General features: G+C 42.5%; 2 protein-coding genes across 4 annotated transcripts; both read left to right on the forward strand.

Annotated features, from left to right (window-relative positions):
- The first annotated feature begins 2,747 nt into the window (after positions 1-2,747).
- On the forward strand, positions 2,748-7,055 carry tnfaip6 (tumor necrosis factor, alpha-induced protein 6). Its single transcript, XM_037239229.1, has 6 exons — positions 2,748-2,912; positions 3,891-4,028; positions 4,640-4,801; positions 6,211-6,439; positions 6,513-6,553; positions 6,752-7,055. The coding sequence occupies exons 1-6, from the start codon at positions 2,810-2,812 to the stop codon at positions 6,871-6,873; spliced, it is 795 nt and encodes a 264-aa protein (XP_037095124.1). The 5' UTR covers positions 2,748-2,809; the 3' UTR covers positions 6,874-7,055.
- A 129-nt stretch (positions 7,056-7,184) lies between these two features.
- rif1 (replication timing regulatory factor 1) lies at positions 7,185-21,766 on the forward strand. 3 transcript variants are annotated; one of them, XM_037239227.1, is made up of 36 exons: positions 7,185-7,422; positions 7,721-7,760; positions 8,776-8,912; positions 9,000-9,078; positions 9,157-9,253; positions 9,482-9,612; positions 9,689-9,783; positions 10,176-10,365; positions 10,445-10,537; positions 10,745-10,883; positions 10,952-11,103; positions 11,201-11,309; positions 11,420-11,599; positions 11,703-11,813; positions 11,993-12,055; positions 12,626-12,726; positions 13,363-13,449; positions 13,520-13,593; positions 13,674-13,854; positions 13,955-14,062; positions 14,133-14,282; positions 14,521-14,620; positions 14,961-15,250; positions 15,313-15,515; positions 15,636-15,729; positions 15,805-15,936; positions 16,019-16,161; positions 16,262-16,351; positions 16,417-16,471; positions 16,598-19,849; positions 19,934-20,062; positions 20,156-20,242; positions 20,316-20,431; positions 20,711-20,861; positions 20,931-21,054; positions 21,143-21,766. In XM_037239227.1, the coding sequence occupies exons 3-36, from the start codon at positions 8,797-8,799 to the stop codon at positions 21,406-21,408; spliced, it is 7,488 nt and encodes a 2,495-aa protein (XP_037095122.1). In that variant the 5' UTR covers positions 7,185-7,422; positions 7,721-7,760; positions 8,776-8,796; the 3' UTR covers positions 21,409-21,766. The 3 variants fall into 3 exon arrangements, with proteins under 3 accessions (XP_037095122.1, XP_037095120.1, XP_037095121.1); XM_037239225.1 differs by having other exon boundaries at positions 8,777-8,912; positions 11,417-11,599; XM_037239226.1 differs by lacking the exon at positions 7,721-7,760 and having other exon boundaries at positions 11,417-11,599.
- The last annotated feature ends 218 nt before the right edge of the window (positions 21,767-21,984 follow it).

Raw genomic sequence — 21,984 nt, forward strand, 5'->3', positions numbered from 1 at the left:
TGTATATTTGCTTGGATTTCTTTACTTTAATCCTCCAGCAAACCGGAAATGCACTAACCAGTTACATGCCTTGTAGCAATTCCATATGACAACTCAGCCAATCATAGAAGCTACCTTCTCAAAGGGTTTTATTTCTACGTCACTTGATTATTTCTGTTTGCATAGCCCCATTGGCAGCAAAGTAGTGGCCAGTAATCTTAGATTTCATTGGGGTGGTCATTTTTAATGGAGAAAATTTTGAATTTTTTGTATGCGTAAATTTCTGGCTTCCGTGGGGATAAGACAAACAATTTAAAGTTGGAACGGTTTGGATTGGTTGAGAGAAAAAAAAGAGAAATTATAGGAGAACAAACACTGATCATTTCAGAATTTTTGTGTGAATTCAATGGTGAAAATTTAGATTTCTTTTGCAGAGTGGTAATTGTTGGCATCGGGATTGGGATAGGCTCAATAATGTAAAGTTGGAACAGTTAGAATCAGTCAAAAAGTGTATAAATTATAAAAGAAAAACAAAGAAAAGATTAAAACAATTTCTGGTGGAATTGTATTAGTATAAACTGTAATTAGTGTGAAATTTGGCATGTTGAAAACCGTTCCCACAGTGAATTGAATATGCTGAATGAGTTAAATGTCAAATAGAAACAATTTGAATCTGTCAAGTTGAATGTGCCAATACGAATGACTGTTTTTAGGTGAAATTTTTGATTAATTATATGAAGATTTTTATAATTTTGGAATAAGAAAATATTAAATGTATGTTGGTAAATGTCAGCTCCACACCCACTTGTTTCCATGTGTTGAGTGCATGAGGAGGTTCTTCAGGGCCAACATGGACAATAAGACTTGCCTTTCTTGACCAGAAACGCATATGACTTCACATGATTACAAGAATCATGACTGAACCCCCACTGCACGTGCCTGCGCTGTAAAATGAAACTAAACATCAACAAAGTAAAACGAATCAGCCTTCCTTGAAGTCATCTTGCCCTTTTTTGTGTCTGTCTGTTTGTAATAAATTAGCTTATCAATACAACAATGACCCACTTTTCCCTTTGTTTTCCAAACACTTGAGAGGTTTATGGGAAAACATTCCAATTGACTCTCCGAATCAACAGTGACTCTTTTTGACGAATTATTATCTTGTAGAAATGATTACATTGTAGTTAACCTAAACCTGAACAAGATTAGAATTTTTATATCCGTAAAGAGTGTGAGTACTTGTGCCACTTCTGACAGTATTTATTTGACATTTCAAACCATTTCCCGTAACACAATTGACTCACAGTTGGGAGGGAATCACACAAAGATCTTCCATTACGATGTTTATGCTGTTTTGGGTCATTTTTCAACCACCCCAAAGCCACTCCTATCCCCTGCAGTGCGTATTGCACGTCACCAAACGGTGTGGATGGTTTTACATCATTCTCAAGAGCCTAAAAATGTCACTTCATCACCATCCAAAAACAACATGGCTATCCCTGCCATGTGCTCAAAAAGCCTCCCTGTTCAATATATATTTGATTTGTAATTTGTTACCATGACGTCACACATGACATCGGTACTTTGTCAAAGTTCACTCATGACACACGACGCAAACCTAGCAGTACCACCTCCCCTCGAAAGAAATGTCATGGGAAAGACATGAACGATGACTCTTCCGTTAAAAAGCAAGTGGTTGTAGTGACGGAGTCCAACTTTCCGTGTGGGCTTGGCAAGCCAGAGAAAGAGAGACGCCCAGAGGAATGAGACGGGCACACATGTTGTTTGCCAGATCTGGAAGTCATTCAGTCCATTTTTTATAGTCGCTTTGTTTGACCTCTGACGGTGACGTTTGTTCAAGAATGAGTTAAGATGCTGTCACGCATCGGCGTAATCGTCACGTTGTCGAACACTTGTTGCCACAATTCTCATGCCAACCCTTTTCTGGTGTACCGTGCACCCTTGTTTATTACATGTTCCAGACACATAGGTTGAAATTGAGACAATAGGGAAACATTTAAATGAAATTACTCCTCAAGTGCTTTTAAAGTACTCCTTAAAACATTTCCTGTTCTGTTCAATTACAAACTCAGTTCTCCAAATAAGGTCTCCAAAAGTGCCTTAAGCTATTTATTTGTCCCACTCAACAGAACAGTAAACCTGACTCATTAAACAAAAGACAATTAAACATTATAGGACCTATTTTTGTTCTGAGCGCAAGTCTAGTACAAAACTGGATGGAGTATTTCTTTGTTGTCTTTTTGCTATTTTGCTAGACTTTGGACAAGTAGAAATAGGCATCATGAGGCATTTGCTTCCTTGTGCGCAGTTGTGGAATGGAACGTAGCTTTTTCCTTGCCAATTGTATTGCCATCCCTCATTTGCCATGAGGCAAACCATAATCCGTTTAGAATTTTAAGTATCGCTTTATGATGATCCTTATGACTAGTTTAATATGGTTTATTCATTTCTGCTATCATTTTATTACCACGATAGACAGTAAGAATACGTTCCACTTGATAGGTACTGTATAAAATGACTGCATAATAAAGAGAGGTTATAACTGGTATATATATTTGCAGTCCAGCAGTTTAGCAAGAATTGGAAGTTGTTGGACTTGATATTAGGTGAGTGTCTCTTTTGCAAGTGTTGGCCATGCCAACATTGAATCACCCTTTGCTGAAGTCACTCCCCCCACCCCCTCCACCTCCTCATCATCACTATCTTACTCCTCCTCCTTCCTCCTATCCAAGGGCCACATAAATAGGGGCCGGCAATTCAAGCTGAGGGGGTCCCCTCATACAACACGCACATCTGGACAACAGCTTGCATGATGCGCCTTTTGGCTGTCTTGTGGACGCTTAGCTTGCTTCTCAGAGAAGCACACACATGGGGCTACAGGGACGGCATATTTCACAACTCCATATGGCTGGGTAAATATGTTTTTTGTCATTTTTCATTGGAAAGAACATGCAAAGAATGAGCTAGTGACTTTTTATGGCGCTTACTGATATTTTCGACTGTTAACCATATGGCCTAAGCTGTTTCTCTTTTCTTACCACATTGTACCGCATAAATGGGAAAAATATTAAAAGCTATTTTTCTGAACAGTTAAAGCCACAATAATGAACATTACTTAGTGAACTGAGAATATGTCATAGTACCAATCAAAAAATGAAGGCAGTTTTTGTATTGCGCATGCAGGTGTACTGAATGTTCTTTTGTTTTTGGGCCAAGCATGTGAAGCTATCTTCAAAGAGACACTTAACTGCATGAATGGAAGTAATTAGTAAAATGGCAGCACAGTCTGTGCCAGTCTGTGACCTCATGCAAGGTAATTCCAGAATGACTAAACAAAGAAGAAGAAGAAAAATTAACTGACCAACAGCTACAGCAGCTTATCATAAGCAGCATGTCTTGTAGCCATGCATGCGTGAAGCCAAAACAGAATCAGAGAAGGCTGCAGAACTGCTGACTCTTTCTTCTTTTCTTTCCAAGATATTGTTTTTTTTCTCTGTCAGACAAAAGACATTGAATTCCCTAATTGGTTCAATTCAAATTCCTGTTCCTGAATGTGTTCTGTTCAGATGGCCATTTCTTTCCTAAAAGATTGCCTTTAATGTTGATGAAAACAGAAAGTTTTTTTTTTCCCAAACTGAAAACATTCTTTCCCAATATACGCTTTACGGTGCACGAGGTCAAAAAAAACGATCATGATGAATGAAAGATTCAAAACGGGCTAAAACAATTGTCAGAAAACGTTTTAGGCTCATTGACAATTAGGAATTGTCTTCAACTGAACTGACAATTGTACATTGGGTTCTCTAAATTGTCTTGGTCTTACATCATGGTATGAATAAATGATTGATAAATGATCAATAATTTCAGTTGGGGTGGTCTCTCTTTGATAGAACAAGCAGCTGGAGTCTACCACCGGGAGTCACGCAAAGGAAGATACCAGATGACGTACAAGGAGGCTAAAGCCGTGTGCAAGTACGAGGGCGGGAGACTTGCCACTTACGACGAACTGGAGGCTGCTCGGCAAATAGGTCTGTTTTTGCATACTGAGAATTATTTAATCCCCTGATCAATTTGCAAAACTTCAAAATTAATAATCACAAATGTTTGACTGTTATTTGTCAATAAGCACACAAAATTCTTTCCTCTGAATGGTTACTGTATGTTCTTCTCGACTCGAGGTCAGAGCAAAACTATGCTTGAAACATTAATTTTAATCTGACATTTTGATTGCTCTTGCCTGACGCCCAATTATGAAGACGTCCCCGGTGTATTGTAAGAGTGTTAGCATCATCTTGGTTGGGTGACATCACTTCTCCAATGGTACTGGGCCTAAGTCCAGGCATTTTCCTCTCGGGTGTCACATCCCCCACAAGTAATCACCTGTCAGCAGCTCGAGATTTTCCCCTTCAGCAATCTAAGCAGGAGGTCTCCAATTTATCAGGGCGGTTTTGTCAGGGCTCTGCTCTTTGTTAACGGCCACACTGCCTTCAAAAATAAGGGAAACCAAAACAAACAACCCATCAAAAAAAAGTCTCACGATGGTCATTAGGAGACTTTTCTCATGTTAAGGGAGAGACCGTGGGTGGTTGAACGGAGGAAATAATTACGCAATTGAGACACTGGAATCTGTCTCGTTTAGGTTTCCATGTGTGCGCTGCAGGATGGTTTGATAAAGGGCGTGTTGGCTACCCCATCGTCAAAGCCGGTTCTAACTGCGGCTTTGGAAGGGTGGGCATCGTCGACTATGGCTACAGGCTCAACAAAAGCGAGAGATGGGACGTGTACTGCTACAACCCAAGCTGTGAGTATGACGCTAAAGTTTTTGAAGCTATAAATAATGGGAAGTAGAAGTAACCTGTGGTTGGACTCAGCAAGATAAACTGGCTTTTTTTGTTTGTTTGTGTGGTGTTTGCATATTCTCCCTGAATTTGTTTGAGTTGGGCTTTCTACATCCAAAAATTTTGATTTAGGACCATAAATGGCTGTTTAAGTCATGTGTTAGACTACCAGTACATTGCAAAGGCAGAACTTTGACCTTAGTCGGACTTATAGTAATGTGAAAAAGTGGTTTTCCCCCCCCTTCAGTTTTCCTTTCTTTCTTTTTTTTTTTATGTTCGTCCCACATAAAATAAATATTTACCACCATCAAACAAATTTAAATATTTGTCAAACACAAAATTAAACACAAAAATTTGAATAAAGGTTTTCATCATTAACTCAATCTTTTACTTTGATACTCAAACGTTAAAGTGTAGAAATTATGAAAAAGGAAAAAGAATTTCAGAAGACAGCAAATAGTTTTTCACCACACTATATTTTGTGAATTTTAGGAAGTTATATGTTTTAGTAAAGTGCTTTATTACGGCGAAAACCGTTGTGAAAATGCAATAATGTAGTATTCTATGCCAACACAGTACTAAAATCAAGTCAATAACTGCAACCATACTCGCGATAAAGGCAACAAAAACAAAACAATCAACTGAAAAACAATAAATATGATGCTAAGAAAGCATTTTTTTTCAGCCATGTGACCACACATTTTTACACCACTGCTTTATCTGTCTGGGAGACGTCCATAATGCTTCTGCAAATCCATTTTAAAACCCACATCTTGCACTAAATTAGCTGTATAGGTTTGTGGAGATCAAAATCCGGCTTCATGTTGAAATCATCTTGTATCATTGAGCAATCGAAAGATTTGTCATGGCTTCCAGTGGTGGTGATGATGATGATGATCGTGATGGTGGGTAACCACACTTAAAGACCAGTCATCCAAGTCCTGCAGACTACTCCTGCTCCATGTCAAACACACAAGGGAGCTTAATCACTCCAGGATGTGACGACAGAATCTGGAATCAAAACCACAGTCTGGTTTCCTCCCTGTGACTTACTTACTTTCAGGCTAAACCTGGATGACGTTACGGCATCCATGGATAAGATGTCCACAGAGGAGCATTTAAAATAATCATGACTGTCGACCATCTGTTTGCCTCGAGGATTTGTCATTGAAACACTTACGAGAAGAAAGGATCAAATATGGCTTTTGTTAGCATTTCATCAGAAAATGGAATGTTTATTACGTCAATACCAAACAAAAAAGTTAATTTCTTAATTTCATGTCATTGAAATTCCACTTTTTCACATTTTCCACTTTAATAATTTATTCACTATGGCAGTTGTTCTTTTAAGCGGTGTCCAATTGTTTTCCAGCCAAGGAGTGTGGCGGCGTTTTGACCGACCAGCAGAGGCTCATCCAGTCTCCTGGATTTCCAGACGAATATCAGGATGACCAAATCTGCTACTGGCACATCCGAGCGCGTTTTGGTCAGAGGATCCTTCTCCACTTTGTGGAGTTTGATGTGGAGGACGACACGGCGTGCTTGGCGGACTACCTGGAGGTCTATGACAGTTATGACGACGTGTCCGGCTTTGTTGGAAGGTGAGAGGTCACGGGGTGCTCAGAGTCAACTGTTCAGGGACATCATATCACCTTGAATTTTTTTTTCTTTTAGGTTTTGTGGTGATTATTTGCCCGACGACATAATCAGCACAGGTGAGCACATTCTTTTGACTGGATTTCCAACAAAAATAATAATAATTAGGCGACACGGTGCAGGGATGGTTACTACCACTTGTGGCTGACACTTTTGAGGTTCAGGGTTCGAGTCTTACATCTGGCCTTGATTAAAGAGGATAACCTGTATAGAAAAATTGAATGGATAAAATGTTTGTCTGATGTTTTGTCTCACAGGAAACGTGATGACGCTGAAGTTCCTCTCGGATGCTTCAGTCACTGCTGGGGGCTTCCAGTTACAATACTTTGCCATGAATGCATCTGCACTGTCACAGAATTACACTGACTATTTTCACTGACCAACATCCTCGTCTTTAATAATTGAAGCTTGATTATTAAAGACATATTTCTGCTTTATAAGGGTGTCTTTACATTCCTTTTTTCTAACATTGCGTTGTGAGTGCTTCTTGGTTTGAGATGTAAGCCAATGTCATTCCCAATTAATGAAATCAATAAAACATATAATAAAATGTGTACTAAACTGTGGTACTATTGTATTAATATGTATACGTGAAATGAAAAAAATAAATATTTTGTTGCATTGAAAAGTCTGAGTAACACGCCAACTCCTTAAAAGGTAAAAAGGGGCGGGACGGGATATGACATATGGGGTCAAAGGTAATTTCGACGTATGCGTGTTGCTTTGGCGCCAGCTATTTCGCGGGATAATAGGACAACACGGCGCTGTATATTTTAAATGTAAGCGGAGGAGGCTGTTTGTCCGTGAATTTAACGAGCTGACACTTAAAGCAATTCCGACGCCTAAACCTCGAAGTGGCCGGACGCTTCTCCTTGCTGATTTTTGGGGTGCGTCATTTTTGCGGCTAACGTAGCGTCTGGAGCCCGAGGTGAGCAGTGGTTCCGTTGCTCCTTGTGTGGCGTCTGTTCCAGACCAGTGTTGTGATCGACTCTTTCAGCTTCCCCCCACCCCCCTTTCCTACGTATTGGGTGTGCATTTGTGTTTTTTTTTTTTTAAACACGACAGTTGTAGTGAGTCAAGTTGCTTGACTCAAGCAGGAGCATGTTTGTCGCGTGCTTGCTATCAGCGCTAACTTGCGCGAGCTAATTAACATGGATATTTTTTCTCATTCTTTATCGCAACATCTGTAAAGTCAAGTGACTTGAAATTTATGACTTCATTCACAGCGCTGGATATAGTGAAGACATCATCTCCTTGAAATCTGAGGTATCTATTTTATTTATGAGTTTTTTCATGTGCGCCCGAAAACAAGTCTTGAGTTTGTTTTCAATGCGGGTGAGACGTGTCGATGTTTAGAATCGTGTCTATTTGTTCATGAATGAAAGCCATCAAGTACTGACATCCACGTTAGGATAAAAATTTGTCGATAAGAAGTCTAAAACAAAAGTACGTTTGAACAGAAAGTATGGCTTACGTTTCGTTTGTACAGCAAGGTAAGTGTAAGACAAATCAAAATGTATTTTGGTCTCAAGTGGCACAACAGAAAATATGGGTCAAGGCAGTTTAAAGAGACACAAACGGAATCGGACATCTGCAGCTTCTTCCAAATATCTGATATCTGCATATATTGTTAAAATAGTTTGGTGCTAAATACTACATACATGCTGATCAAATAAAGTGAACACATGTTGCTCAAGTTAATTTCAAAGTAACTTAAAAGGCACTTAAAGGGATGTTGCCAATACTGACCAGCAAACACTCTTATTTTAATTAATAGGGAGGAAGTGTCAGGTCAAGCTGACTAAGCACTATGCAAACTATTATTTTGAGAATATTAGTTTACGACGATACAGAGCTTCAGACTGCCCCCCTAAATGTAAATGTAATAATAAAATACAGCAATGTTAAGTGTCACTAGCTTGTATGTTTTGTCCCAGTTCATTATCAGGCCGCCTTCTCAGTTTTACTATTTAATGTTTGCCAGAAAGATTGAGACACAGCTGTGGAGCCTTCTGTGCGAGATTGTGAAATAAGCCACCTCCAAGGTCCCTATTCTTATACTACTCTTGGCCGTTCTCTTGCTCGGCCTAGCCTTGTGTGATAACCTTGCAGTCGTAACTGAGATCAACTCCTACAAGCAAAGAGTGTCATAGAAGCCAGTGAAAGCAAGAGAACGGTCAAGCTACCTAGCTAATGACATGTGCCAAAGATGCCTATTCTAACAGTGTGAGTAAATCTCATCTTCCTCCAAAATGATTTTCGCCCCATCTTCTTCATGCAGGCCGTGCAACGGCAAGTAACAATGATGGCGTCGGCGGAGCCTCCAAGCAGCTTCAGCATTGTCCCTTTGCTGGAATCTCTGGAGGACAGCACCGCTGGATGCCCCGAGCAGACTGACGCCTACCTCACCATTGCCAAGTAGGTCTCATTGAGTTCTTCATCAAGTTTACCAACGCACCCCCTTTTTCCCCCCCAATACATTTGTATTTATTTATTATTTTGCAGTCGGCTCAGTGGAGATGAAGGCCGTCAGTTTCTTCCTGGCGTCACAAAGCACTTTTCTCGCTTGGGTAACGCCATCTTGGTAAGTCTTTATTTGAAAGAGAAAAAGCTCACCTTTTGTCAACGACGCTTCCTAGCAAATCGCTGATGTCGTCTGCAGAGTCATGTTAGCAGTCCGCATGCTGAGCTGAGCCAAGCTGCCCTACAAGCTTTGGGATTTTGTGTCTACCATTCGCATGTCGTCAGTGGAGTGTCTGGTACGTTCAGTTGTGTGTGTCCGTTTGAGTATTGTTTTTTAACTGGGTAAATGTTGAGCGTTCAGATTTTTAAAAACTAAGGCCACAACCATCCCTGATGCATTTTCCATTTATTTCACGAGGGAGAGATTAATCCAGATGTGTTTTAGTACTTTTAGTAATCAGTGCGGTCATAGAACAAATGATACCTGTAAGTCAAGGCATCATTGTATATTCCTGTTTTCCAAGAAACCTTCACCTCAGAAATCCTATCCGCACTTTGCTCCGTGGTGGCCAAGTCGGCGGAGAAAAACACTTGCACCAGAGCGTTATGGGTTATCTCCAAACAGAACTTCCCTGCCGATATGGTTGGCAAAAAGGTGAGAACGGATCCGAACAATGGTGCTGCTTTCCGGCCAGGCACTGTATATAGTATTGTGTTTATGATGTGCTCAGGTGGCCTCCATACTCAGCACCCTGGAGAGTGTTTGGAGAAAAGGCGAAGTGCAGTCAGTCGTCATGGAACATGAGGCTTTGAATGTAGTCATCAGGTAACTTATTCTTCTCATCCCTTTTCATCCATTTCATTATTACTTGGGGTGTAGAGACATTTTCTGCTTTCCCTCAGCTAACACGGGGTGCAGTTAACCAGGTCTTAGTCAGTCTGCTTTTAAAGGCCGTGTCTTGTATTGTATCAGAAATTCACCCCTTAATCTTTATGTTGCATGGCTTAAAATATTCAGTGTATTGCCATACCGCTAGCATTTGAATTTTTTTGACCAGACCCATCTTATGTTTGTATGTTGCTGTATTTTGCTTCCATGGCATAGTGAATCAAAAGAATAATTCATGCACATGGATTGCTCCTCTGCCACAGGTGTGCTTTAATTCCTCAAAGAAAAGTTTTTACCGTTTTGATCATTCAATTTCCTGATGCCCGTAGGTTGCTGGAGCAGGTTCCAGCTCAGATGGGCGAATTGGCAGTGTGCTGGGCCAAGCTCATCATCCCCCTGGTGGTGCACTCAGCCTCCAAGGTGCGCCTGCGGGCGGCAGCTGCCATGGAGATGGGCCTGCCTTTGCTGCTGCAAAAACAGACGGAAGTAGCTGCCATCGTCGAGCCCTTGATGTCCACAGTGGGTAACCATCATCTGGAAGTTAAAGCTAATCTTAATGATAAAGTGGCTTTTTTTTTTTTTCTCTTCTTCTTCACAGAAACTAATTCCAGAGCTACAGAAGCTTTTCATGACCAAAAATGAAATGAATGTCCTCAAGCTCTGGCCATTATTTGTCAAACTTCTAGGGAAGGTACGCTTGTTGTTTTTTTTTGTTTTTTATTTATTTTTATTTTTTTATTAAATGCTATACATATGATTCTTGTAGCTGCATTTTACGGGTCTACCTAGTAATTTAAGTTCGGTATTGGTACTTGAGGATTTCATGCATGTCTTAGTAACGGTCATCGTTTATTAATGATGTGTAGTTTGACTGGAAACCCTCGTGTTTGTTCTTCAGCTGCTCCATCGAGGAGGTCCCTTTATCAACTCATTGCTTCATCTGGAGGAGCTGGGCTTTCGCAGCTCCTCTCCCACCGTCAAGAAAATCGCCTTCATCGCCTGGAAGAGTTTGATCGATAACTTTGCTCTTAATCCAGGTAAATTGCGCCCCCCCCTCCCCAGTTGCGTTTGAGCTTCTCTAACTGCATTGTTCTTTTTCTTAAAGACATCCTTTGCAGTGCAAAGCGCATGAAGCTTCTCATGCAGCCCCTCATGTCGATCAATATTCGTACTGAAGCTCTGATGCTTACCAAGGTGGAGGTTTGGTGGTACCTTGTGGTCCAACTTGGCCCCAACTTGTCGTCCCACTTTGATTTGGTAAATTAGCTTGTTAATGTTTTTCCTCAAGCTTTCATTATTTCATTAGAATCCATGCGTCTTTAAAAGTAGTAATAACTGGTTTCTTTCACCTCAGGTGTCACTCCCATTGCTACAGTGCACCATTAGCTCTGAAGGCCACTTGGCACCAGCCACCCCTGCCAAAGGTCAAAATGGCATCGCAACGCCCAACACGCTCAAATCTGGTACTTTCCTGTGTTTGATATTGACTCCAAGAACAATTTGTCTGAATGTCACGACATTGTACTTTTTTTTGGAATGGTTTTGATCATTGCCAGTATTTTTGTCCCGGCAGGCCCACAGGCCTTCAACAGCCTGACGCCCAATGCATCACGATTAAACTTGAACTCCAGCATGCAGCTCGCCTCCTCCTTCCCCTCCATCAAGTTGCTGGGCCTGGAAATGCTGCTCCACTACTTCCTGGGTCCTGAGGTAGTTGCCACGGCGACCGAGAATAAGCTGGTCCTTACCCTCGGTGAGTGCTCCACTTTACCTCGACAACTGTATTCCTTGAAATTTCGAATGTAGTAGTAGCAGCCCCTATACTCTGCTATAAAATACTTTTTGTGTGGTTCTAGAGCCTTTGAGACATCCGCTCTTGAGTGCTACGTCCTCTTTTAGCAAGCATGCTGCTGTGCTCATCTCCAATATCAAAGATGGCTTCAAACACATCGGCAAGGATGCTCCAGGTGTGCCTCATGATACGATTCTCGCTTTGGGTATGAGAGGTCCGGGGTTCAAATCCTGGACGAGCCCCCACGTCCTAAAAGCTGGCTGTAACCTGTGATTTAGTAACCTAAATTGTCAGTTGATTTTTCACAAATTGACATGTCCTCTAACGTTTTTCCGACTTTCAATATTTCCACAGATGCTCTTTTGGCACTTTTATGGGATCATCTTGTACATTACGTCACGCTGACCATCGAGTCTGGTAAGTACTTGGTTCTTTATAAAAAGCAGTTAGTGTCGGAGAAAACTGTACATATGTGTATATTGCGTAGATATTTTTTTTTTATTCTGTCAGGGGGGTCCAAAGTGCGTGCCCAGGGCCATTCAAATCTTGACACCAAAATACTAGTGTTAAAAAAAAAAAAAAAAGTTCAACTGCAACATCCCTACTCTGTGAATTTTTTTTTTTTTTTAGATATTCCTGATTCATGTCTTTATCAATGCCATTGTGGCCCGCACACTACGAGGAGGGTTCTTGAAGCCATAGTTCCTTCCCACATGGTGCCACATAGAGTACTCCCGATTGGGTCAGGGTCTTAGATCATTACGGAGGCGGCTAGAGAGACCACGCCCCCTGCCTCCTGCCCGACTCATTGCCACTGTCGTCAGTTTAAGTCTGAGCATTCAGTTGTTTGTACACCTTTGATGAGAAACAACCACTGAGGGGTTCTTCCCCAATGATGACGGCCGCTGTTTATCAGTCATGTGATTCTGTAGTAGGGGCTTGTTTGTGTTTGCTAATGGTTTGTCGCTGATGGCTTTGTGTCTGTAGGAATTAAGAAAGACCGAAACGGCAGTGAGGTTCTGACCCTCACGCTTCAAGCTCTGCAGAACATTGTTTGCTCAGAAGCGCTTCCTGCAGACAAATTGCTGGTAGGACTGTCGCCATGTTTCTCTTCAACCAAGGGATGGGCTTTCAAAGCAGGGTCAGGAAACTGAAGTCACATGAGCATTAGGTAAAGCCGGTCGTGCAAATTGAATAACAAAAGAACTGAAGAGGAACCGTTACAACAAAAACAAACGAAAAAAATCACGACAAATTGAACCAACTAACTATTCTCGGGCAATAACCGGGCTGCAATTGGCGAATTTCCACAAATGATTCATTCAAATTTCACAAGTACAATACGTATTAACATTGCTATTGTAAATGACATTTTTCAGTTAAGCTACCCTTTAAAACTAAATGTCTGGCACTTTATTTTATCTTGGGTTGGGGGGGGTTGCACCAAATGTGGCACTCGTGGCGAAGACTCTTTGTAAGACTCTTCAACAACCTGGGCTAAACTTAGCTCTGACAGCTGGTATTGCGTCAACAGACTTCCTCGACACCAATTGCTACTTTTCCATTAGCCAGTACTTTTCACCCATCTTGTCGTAAATTGAGAAGTTACGAAACTAACAGAGAAACCTACTGAGAGTCCATGAATAGGTGATAGGGAAAAATGAAAAAGTACATGTTTATAGCAAAAGAACAGGTGTTCACTGTATTTACTTGTTTTCCTTCAGGTTCTCTTCGAGAGCACCGTCAAAGGCATGCCTTCGCGCGTCCTAGGCTCTGCCTCCTACCAAGTGGGCAAGATGGATGTGCTGAATGTAAGCTTAAGGCCCTCCTCTTCCTTCACCAGTGCCATTTTAGACACAACTTGCACTTGTTTCTCCATAGGGAACACCAGCACTCTTCCTCATTCTTCTCCTCTTGGACAGCAAAATGTTGGCGTCCTACATCGAAGACGCCAGGTGAGAATTTGTTTCCTTTGAATGGTGGATGGATACTTTTGTTTTTCAGCAGGGAACATTGTTTTTTGTTTTTTTTGCAGGTTTTATCATTGCTTCCAGACACTGGTGGGATGCAGCCTGTCGGGCCCCACCTCCCCACTAGCATTCGCAGAGGCAGTGTTAGGTGCCATTGCCCGCAATACCTCCTCCTTGCAGAGCAAGGAGCACCTATTGAGGATGTGGAGCGTTGTGGTCGCTCCGCTCACAGACACAATCACACAGGTTGTTTTTCTGCCTCCATGGTGGTCTCATGGCCACTCAGCACTAAGGAAGCGATTTTCCTTGAATATGTATATCATAAATAAATCTGCTAATCTTTTAGTCTAACGAAGTCAACCAAGGAGACGCTTTGGAGCACAACTTCAGTGCCATGCACTCAGCCCTGATGTTCCCCGTCACTTACCTGCTGAGTGGCTCGCCTGAGCAACAGGTTTGCTAACGCAAATGTGAATTCAGCAGGTCTGTTGAGAGTGTTGTAAATTGGACTCCCCTCTTTACAGGTGGCCCTTAAGTCCATGCTGTCTTCTTGGTCCAAACTGTACAAGGTGTTCGCACGCTGTTCGGCTCTGGTGGTTACCGCAGAAGAAAACATCTGCTGTGAGGAACTCTGTGTCAAAATGGCCGCCAAGCTGGATCGAGATGCCCTCACAGTAAGACTAATCGTACCATCATCATCATCATTCACTTTTGAGAGGAACAAATCATTTTGACATGCGCGGATTGACCAAACATACAACTGAATTATTCCATAGAATCAAAACATTTTGTGCAAAGGTCATGTTGTTTATTCGCCTCTGTCCCCTCTGCTTGACAACTAATTTACAGTGTGTGGAGGGGACTTTGTTATACCCTTTTAAAAACCATTGTTTTTTTTTTCTTTTGCTTCAGGTTCCATCCACGCTGACAGCTTTTGCATGCATGCTTCAAGTCATAGTGGAATGTGTGGACTTCTCTCCCTACACGCCACAGTTCCAGCAAAAACTCAAGTGTAAGTCCATTTATTTTTAGACTGTACATGATCAGGATTTTCAGTCAGTGCTATTATTAAAAAAAAAAAAAAAAAAAAATCACCAAACTGATCAGCAGATGGTGCAAATACTTTTTTAAAATTTTATTTATTTTTTACAAAACTGTTGCAACTCATAGTCAGACAGGCAAGTCAATGGAAATGTACTTGGCCAAGTTAATGGTGAACACGCAACCTCAAATGACAAATATTGTCTGATCAGTTGAAAGTACTCCTTTTCAACTTCAGAATGTAGTTCAAACCTTTTTCCTCTAATAGCAAACTGGTTCAATTAGCTCATCTCTGCTTCCTCTTCCTGCAGCTCCTCACACTCCAGTAAACTGGACCAGGAAGCGAAGCAAGGCTCTTGGCAATCTCTTCACCTTTCATTCACTGCTTGTTCAGTGTCTGGATGTTTACCTAGCAGGGGAGGATGTGCCATCAGAAACCACGGGCATGGCGCTGCTCTCTGTCTTGTCAACCCTCTTCACCAACCTTGTCACAGCTAACGCTGTCAAGGAGGCTTTGAGCGTCCTCATTCCGCCTCTCGTTGTTCTCTACAAGCAAGCAACCTGCGAGCCACCCAGATTTACAACGCAGATTCTTGGCAAAGTAGGTTCTCTTTAGCTCATTTGAAAATGTAATTAGTAGAATGAACGTTTTGCCTTCTGCAGATGGAGAAGCTTCTGAGTGAGGTCTTGGTCTGCATTCAGAGCCGCTCCAACTTAGCCAATGACGATGACCTCCTGGCTCTGCTTTCACCCTTGCTCTGTGTGCTGTTCCTACACAAGAACAAGCAGCACCGCACAGCTGTCACCCACTTCTGGAATTCCACTTTCGCTAACGCAGTAGGCCTGATCTACCCGGATGAGCTCAGGTATAAACTACCGCCTCTTATTATCATCTGTCCATCATCATTAGAGTTTACTCTAGAACCATTGTTAGCCAAGGGTTGGTCCTGGAAAATTAAATTTGTGTTTACGGAATTTCTTCACAGACCAGTTCTTAGTCAAGTGAAGCAAAAGATTCCCATCATTCTTCCTGGCTTTGAGACTGTCAGTGTGGCTGAAGAGCTCAGTGGACAGTTTTCCGTGAGTTATCATGAATTTTTGACTCTTTTACTCTTCTCTCCTAGTGTTTCTCTTACATGCCGTTTGTTTCTTCAGAGCGAGAGCTCCCAGTTAGAAACCAAACTTAGCGGTGTGCCAGTTGTCTCCACTGGGAAGAGGGACTCTTGGCTGGTAGAGACGGCTAAGTTAAGTGACCAAAGCTCGCCGAGGACCTCCAAACCAGTTTCTGTAAGTCTTAAATCAAATCTGAAGTTGCGCCAAAGCTTCCTTCCCGCCTTTTGTTTGAGGATTTCCACATTTCCTTTGGCAGACAAAACTGGACTTTGGCTCTCCCAAGGCTCTTTGTAGGAAAGTCCTGGACGAGGAGGCCTCTGTTGACTTTGTCTTCATTCCACCTGAACCAAAGGAGAGAGTTTTAACAGAACACCAGAAAGAAGTTAAAAGGACTAAAAGGTATAGCGTGTCATTGATTGGATCCCACGTAATTGTCACAAAGGCTTACTTAAAAAATAAAATTAACTTAGGCTATTGACGTATACTCTTTGTGACATAGGGGTGACATACCTGCCATGTACAACAACCTTGATGCCTCTTTGGATGCTACAGCATTCACGCAGTACACGCAGAGCCAAGAAGACTCTTTGTAAGTACTAAATTCAATGTTTGACATGAAACAAAGTACAACTTGAAGATTTTTATTCTCCAAAGGAGTCATTTAACATCTGAAGACGCCAACAAAGTTGCCAAGGAGGCTTCAGCTGAGGTAAAGAAACATTCAACCAATAAAGATGATGGATCTTGCACTTTTTTTAAAATCCAATTTTCTTTTATTACAACTTTTTCAAGGTCCTTAAAACTATATAATCATGCCATTTATGTTCGCTTACAGCCGTCTCAGGAGACAAACAGAGATCCTGACGCTCATCTAAAGGAGACTCGAGACTTTGCCACCCTGAAAGCCTTGGAAAGTGAGTCAGCGAAGGAGGAACAAGAAATCATACCAGAGTCAATGGATATTTCCATGGAGGAAGATGTCAGAGAAGATGAAGATGAAAAACCCATCAGTCCTAATATGTCAAGCTCTTCAGATTTAATTTCTGGAACACCCCAGTCCAGTAGTGGCAGTCGTCGTCAATCTTTCATTACCTTGGAAAAATATAATGAAGGAAAGCCTGCGAGCCCCAGTTCTGCATCCTTCTTCACAGGTACCCTTGTGAAAACCTCTGGTAGCTTGGACTCAAACACTCCCTCCCCGAAGGCCTCCCAGAAACCCACTGAACAAAATTCTCAGCCATCCTCAGAAGCACTATCAAAGTATCCAGCGAGTGGCCCTCAAGAGTCACCGCAAAGGCCCATAATAGACACTGAGAGAAAATTTGAGCCTATAAGACTCTCTGAAAGGCTTACTAGTAACGAATCAGAAGTTGATGATGTCATCCCTGACACTCAGACTGAAAATGTCCTCTTGGAGAATACAGTGTCTTCTGCATCAGATGACATGAGAAGTTCAAATCTAGAGGAGGATTCTCAAGACACTGGGAATGATTCACAGTTTTCTGAGTCGTTCACCTCTCCGGCTGAGCCGAGACACCGCAAGCACAGTAAACATCTACTCCCAGGAGAAAGTCCAGTTGACTCGAGCACACCACAGAACAGACCCAATACGCGAAGCAAGGTGGCCAGCGAAGAAGAAAGTCGTAAAATACAGCTGAGGTCTCAGCGTAACAGCAGTGTCACAAGTCAGACTAAGTCTCGAGGTCAACGACACAAGGTCAGGCTGTACAGCAATACAGGGAATCTCCTCACTGAAGGTGAAAACAAAAAGAGAAGATCTAGATCGCAAGAATCAAGTCAAACGGACCTGCCCGTATCTGAGACCGTGTCCAGTCAATGTGACCCGCAATCAGTCACACCTTCTAATTTAGATAGACGGCGACGGCGAAAGCGAGGTAGATCTAGCAAATGCGTATTGAAGCCTAAAGAGGAAGTTCAGAGAGGGACAGAACAGCTTGAGAAACTGTCAAGTCAAACAGACATATCTCCAGACAGTTTGGTTGATTCCGAAGGCAACTCACAGGAAGATTGCAGCCAGCCTTTCAATGGTTTGCAGGATCCCAAAGGAGGTGATCTTAAGCCTGCCTCAAGGTCTGCAAAAATGTCCATTCAATCAGACACCCTGGCTGATTCTGAAAACCACTCACAGCAAAATTGTGACCGACTTTCCGGTTCTCTATTGGAGTCTAAAGAAGACAGTCAGATATCGGAGAAAAGTTCCAGTCAAACCGACTTGAAAGCACACGGTCACGTCAATCAAGAATCAGAGGTGCAACATGACCTGCCTACCAAGCCATTATTGGAGTCTAAGGAGGATGATCCTATGAATCCGGAGATGAAGTCTGGGAACGTATCCAGTCAGATTGACTTGGAGTCAGTCCCTGAGTATGATACTGAAAGGCAGACACGGGGAAAAATTAAGAGAACTTCCAAATCCTTATCAGAATCTGATGAGTTAAACCTGCAACTAATGTCCACTCAACCAGATTCACAATCAGACATTGGGTCTGATACTGGAAGCCAGACACCGCGAAAACGTGGCAGACCTTCAAAAATATCAAGGCGGAAGTCAAAAGTTTTGTCCGTTGACCAAACGAAAACAGATGAACATAAGTCAGGTTCTCAAATAGCTGGAACTGATGGCCCATCGCAAGAAATTGAACCAGTAGAACTGGGGATCAAACTGGAAAAAGATTCTCATAAAATTGCTTCTTTTACTAATGACAAAATCCAAGAAGAAATAAGTGCGGCACCATGCATTCTTAGCAATCGGGATGAAGTCGCCAAAGATGAGCCTGAAGCTGAACTTAGTCAAGATTCACAAGAGATTACGCCAGCATCCATTGATCTTCCACAAAGTAAGGCATCTCCAGAGGTAGCAGAGGATAAGAGTATACCAAAGGCCTTATCCAGAAAGCAGAGTAAGTCTCCTTCTCAAGAAAATAGTCCAGCGGAAAATAAAGGTCGGGCAAGAAGGAGAAAGGTAACCGAGAATCGGTCAGAGTCTAGTGCCATTTCCACGCCAGAAAGCTCCCAGTCTTTAGATGTTACAGAATCCCTAGAGACTCCTCAAGGCAGGGGATCAAGACGAAGATCTTCCAGAGTGTTTGCAGACAGCACAGAGTCATTAGAATCTGAACTGTCAGAGGCCAAAGAAAGATATTCTGTGAAGGGACGGAAATCCCAAGGGACATCACCAAGTCTCGCCACTGGCACAGCTGACATGGACCTTCTTGTCACCAAGAAGAACTCTGGGGATCCAGAATTGTTAAAAGCACAAGAGAATTCCCCCAAAACCCAAGATCCAACAGTTTCTGAACCACCAGAGATGCCCAAAAGGAAGAGCAGGGCACGAATCTCTCGAACTCAAGTAAAGTCTGCTTCTCCACCAGAGAGTGACACTGGAGACTTGGAATCATCTAAAATGTTGGAACCGGAAGAGACTGCCGCTGAGGAGAGTCAGGAGAACTTGTCTTTGGAGGTATTTGCTGCGGACACACAGACTCACCCTGACGAGGCAAAAGACAAGCTACAGGTCTCGGAGTTCTCATCTGAGGAGACCACAGCTATGGTAGTTGAACCTACAAAGCTGTGTAATTCGGTTAACGAAAAAGACTCAGTTGATCCAGAGGAAAAAACTCAGAGTTGCGCACTTGGACAAAAGCAAGAAGAGTGTTCAAGAATCGTAGATGAGCTTTTAAAAGCTGCGGAGTGTTCTACCACAAATATTGAGAAGACATTAATCCAGATCTTAGAAGATGGGGAATCTCTACATGAGGATGTTAAAGATGACAATGTACCTTTAGGGGAATTCCAAGATGAAGAGCCAATCCAGATGTCGAACACAAATGACAATCCAGAAGGAAAAGTTTGTATCGCTGAATCAACAGGGAGCGCTATCTTCCAGGATTCTCCAGCTAAGCTGAAGGACCTTGAGGCTGAGTTGATGCCGGATTTGGTCCAGAGCCCGTGCAGTAATAGGGCCAAAGGAACCTGGTCGCCTTCAGCCTCCCCCTCAATGAGCATTCTCAAAAAAGGCCAGAAGAGACCTGTGGAGGAGGAGGAGACTCCCTCACCTATCGTCAAGGTTGGTGACAGTTTATCAATTGGAATGATTTTTATTTATTTATTTTTTTAAATGTCAGCCTAACAAAGCCATCTTACTTTGCAGTCCAGACGCGTGTCTTTTGCCAATCCCATTCAACGTCAGGAGACTGCTGACGACATTGATCGCCGTAGTCCCGCTGTCAGAACAAGCTCTCCCAAAAGAACCAAAGTTGCCAACCTGCTCCAGCCTAAAGTACAAATGCTACCAACCAGTTTGAACTCAACGATTCGTAAAAGTTTTTACTTTTCTGAATGGGATTTAATTTGCAACCCACCCTCATTGTAGTTTGTCACGACTCCAACAAAGGGTACGCTGCCCATGAGTCCCAGGAATCTTCACAGTCCGAATTTCAGGAGCTCCAAGAAATGCCTGGTATGTGCACCAATTAAAACTCAGACTGACATTTTTGCTGAGAGAAAAATACATTTTGCAACTTGTCTTCAAGATTTCCAAAATGAGTCAAGAGCGTCAGCCCGTTTCCAAAAACTGCATCTATCCCTCCCTGGTCGGATGTGGCGCACCCATCGAAGCGGTGCTGCCTCAGATATCATCCAGTATTTGGTGAGTACAGATGAGGTGCACAACTCAATCGCCTTTATGCATGGGCACGTGAAGGAATTTCCAGAGGTGGCCACTTTACCCAATTTTAACGCTTATGTGATGATGATTTAAGACAGTGACACAAAAAGACAACCAGCAGATGTAAATATTTTTTCAAGACTTAAAAAAAAAAAAAAAATCACTTGACTTGAGTCTCTTTGCTGCCTACTGCATGATCATTTTTTAGTATTTTTAAACATCCACATTCAGTCCTGAGCGTAGTTGTTGTCACCCTCGCAGGTCCCGTGGGTTTGGGCACATCGTGCGAGCGCGAAACATCAAAACGGTCGGCGACCTCAGTGCCCTCACTCCCAATGAAATTAAGACTCTCCCCATTCACTCGCCTAAAATTTCCAATGTCAAGAACGCCCTCAAGTCCTACGAGCAGCAGGTATTTGGATCATTTTGCTCCTTTATTTCGACCTACAAGAGGTGACTTGCGTGACCAATGCCCCTCCAGAGAAAAGGCCGAGGTGTAGACGAGCTGAAGAGTTTTGTAGAGATGGAAATGATGACTTCTGAGCCAGAGGAGACGAGCACAAAGCCAAACCAAGATGAAGATGAGAAACCCGCTGACATTTTAGGTGTGTACGCAACTGTTGAGATACCAACACATTTGTTTTTGTTCATGTTTGAGATGCAGATTTTTTTTCCCCCAACATCTGTTTGCAGCCACAGAATTGACCGATGAGCCTTCTGCTCCGGCCAAGTTGAATGAAGAGTGTACGGTAACGTCAGACTCAAGTGGGTCTGGAGTTCCCGAGGAACCGGGTCTCCAGGCCCGACTGGATGCCCTCGACTGTGCCGTGGCGCCGCCCCATCTGAGCGACTGCTCGCCTCAGCAGCTGTCGAACATCCACGAGCACCTGGCGCTTCTGATGAGGCGAGTCATGTTTGAGATGCAGAGCCGCCTCACCCTCATCAATGAGCGCCCCTGAGGGCCCCATGAACTGTTGACCGACCCTCTTGCACACTTTTATAAAAATAGCCTCAATATTTTACCAAAATGCTATCATGTTGATGATTTCATTCAATGTTTTTTCAAATTTGTCTTCAAAAGCAAATGCACCAAATGAACTGTGACTCACATACACCCGTATTGCCGAGTTGTACATACCTTATTCCTCACGTGCTTGTAGAATGTTTACAATGTGTATAATATGTAGAAACACCTGTTTAGATTGTCTTTTTTGTTCCTTTTCATGTCACATGCACATAGTAAGTCTACGTGGTTTTATTTGTACCTTTTAAGTACTACAAATAAAAAGTTTGGACAGAATGTGTTTTGAAGAGAAAGGGGAAAATCACAGGGAAATTTTGGGAAACACTGTTGCTGTTAAAAGTGAAATGTTTTTTGGTAAATTATTGCAAATTGAGGCTAAATACTCGAGCCCCAAAGGTATTGGACCGAGATGCCAAATGCAAGGCGCGCCGCTGGGGCTGTTATTTGCTTTTTGTAAAGTACCAAGGCCGAATATACTCGCTCAATGCAGAGGAGCTTCAGTAATCCTGCA

The sequence above is a fragment of the Syngnathus acus genome, chromosome 21 (assembly GCF_901709675.1).
Source record: "Syngnathus acus chromosome 21, fSynAcu1.2, whole genome shotgun sequence".
NCBI classification, from domain to species: domain Eukaryota; kingdom Metazoa; phylum Chordata; class Actinopteri; order Syngnathiformes; family Syngnathidae; genus Syngnathus; species Syngnathus acus.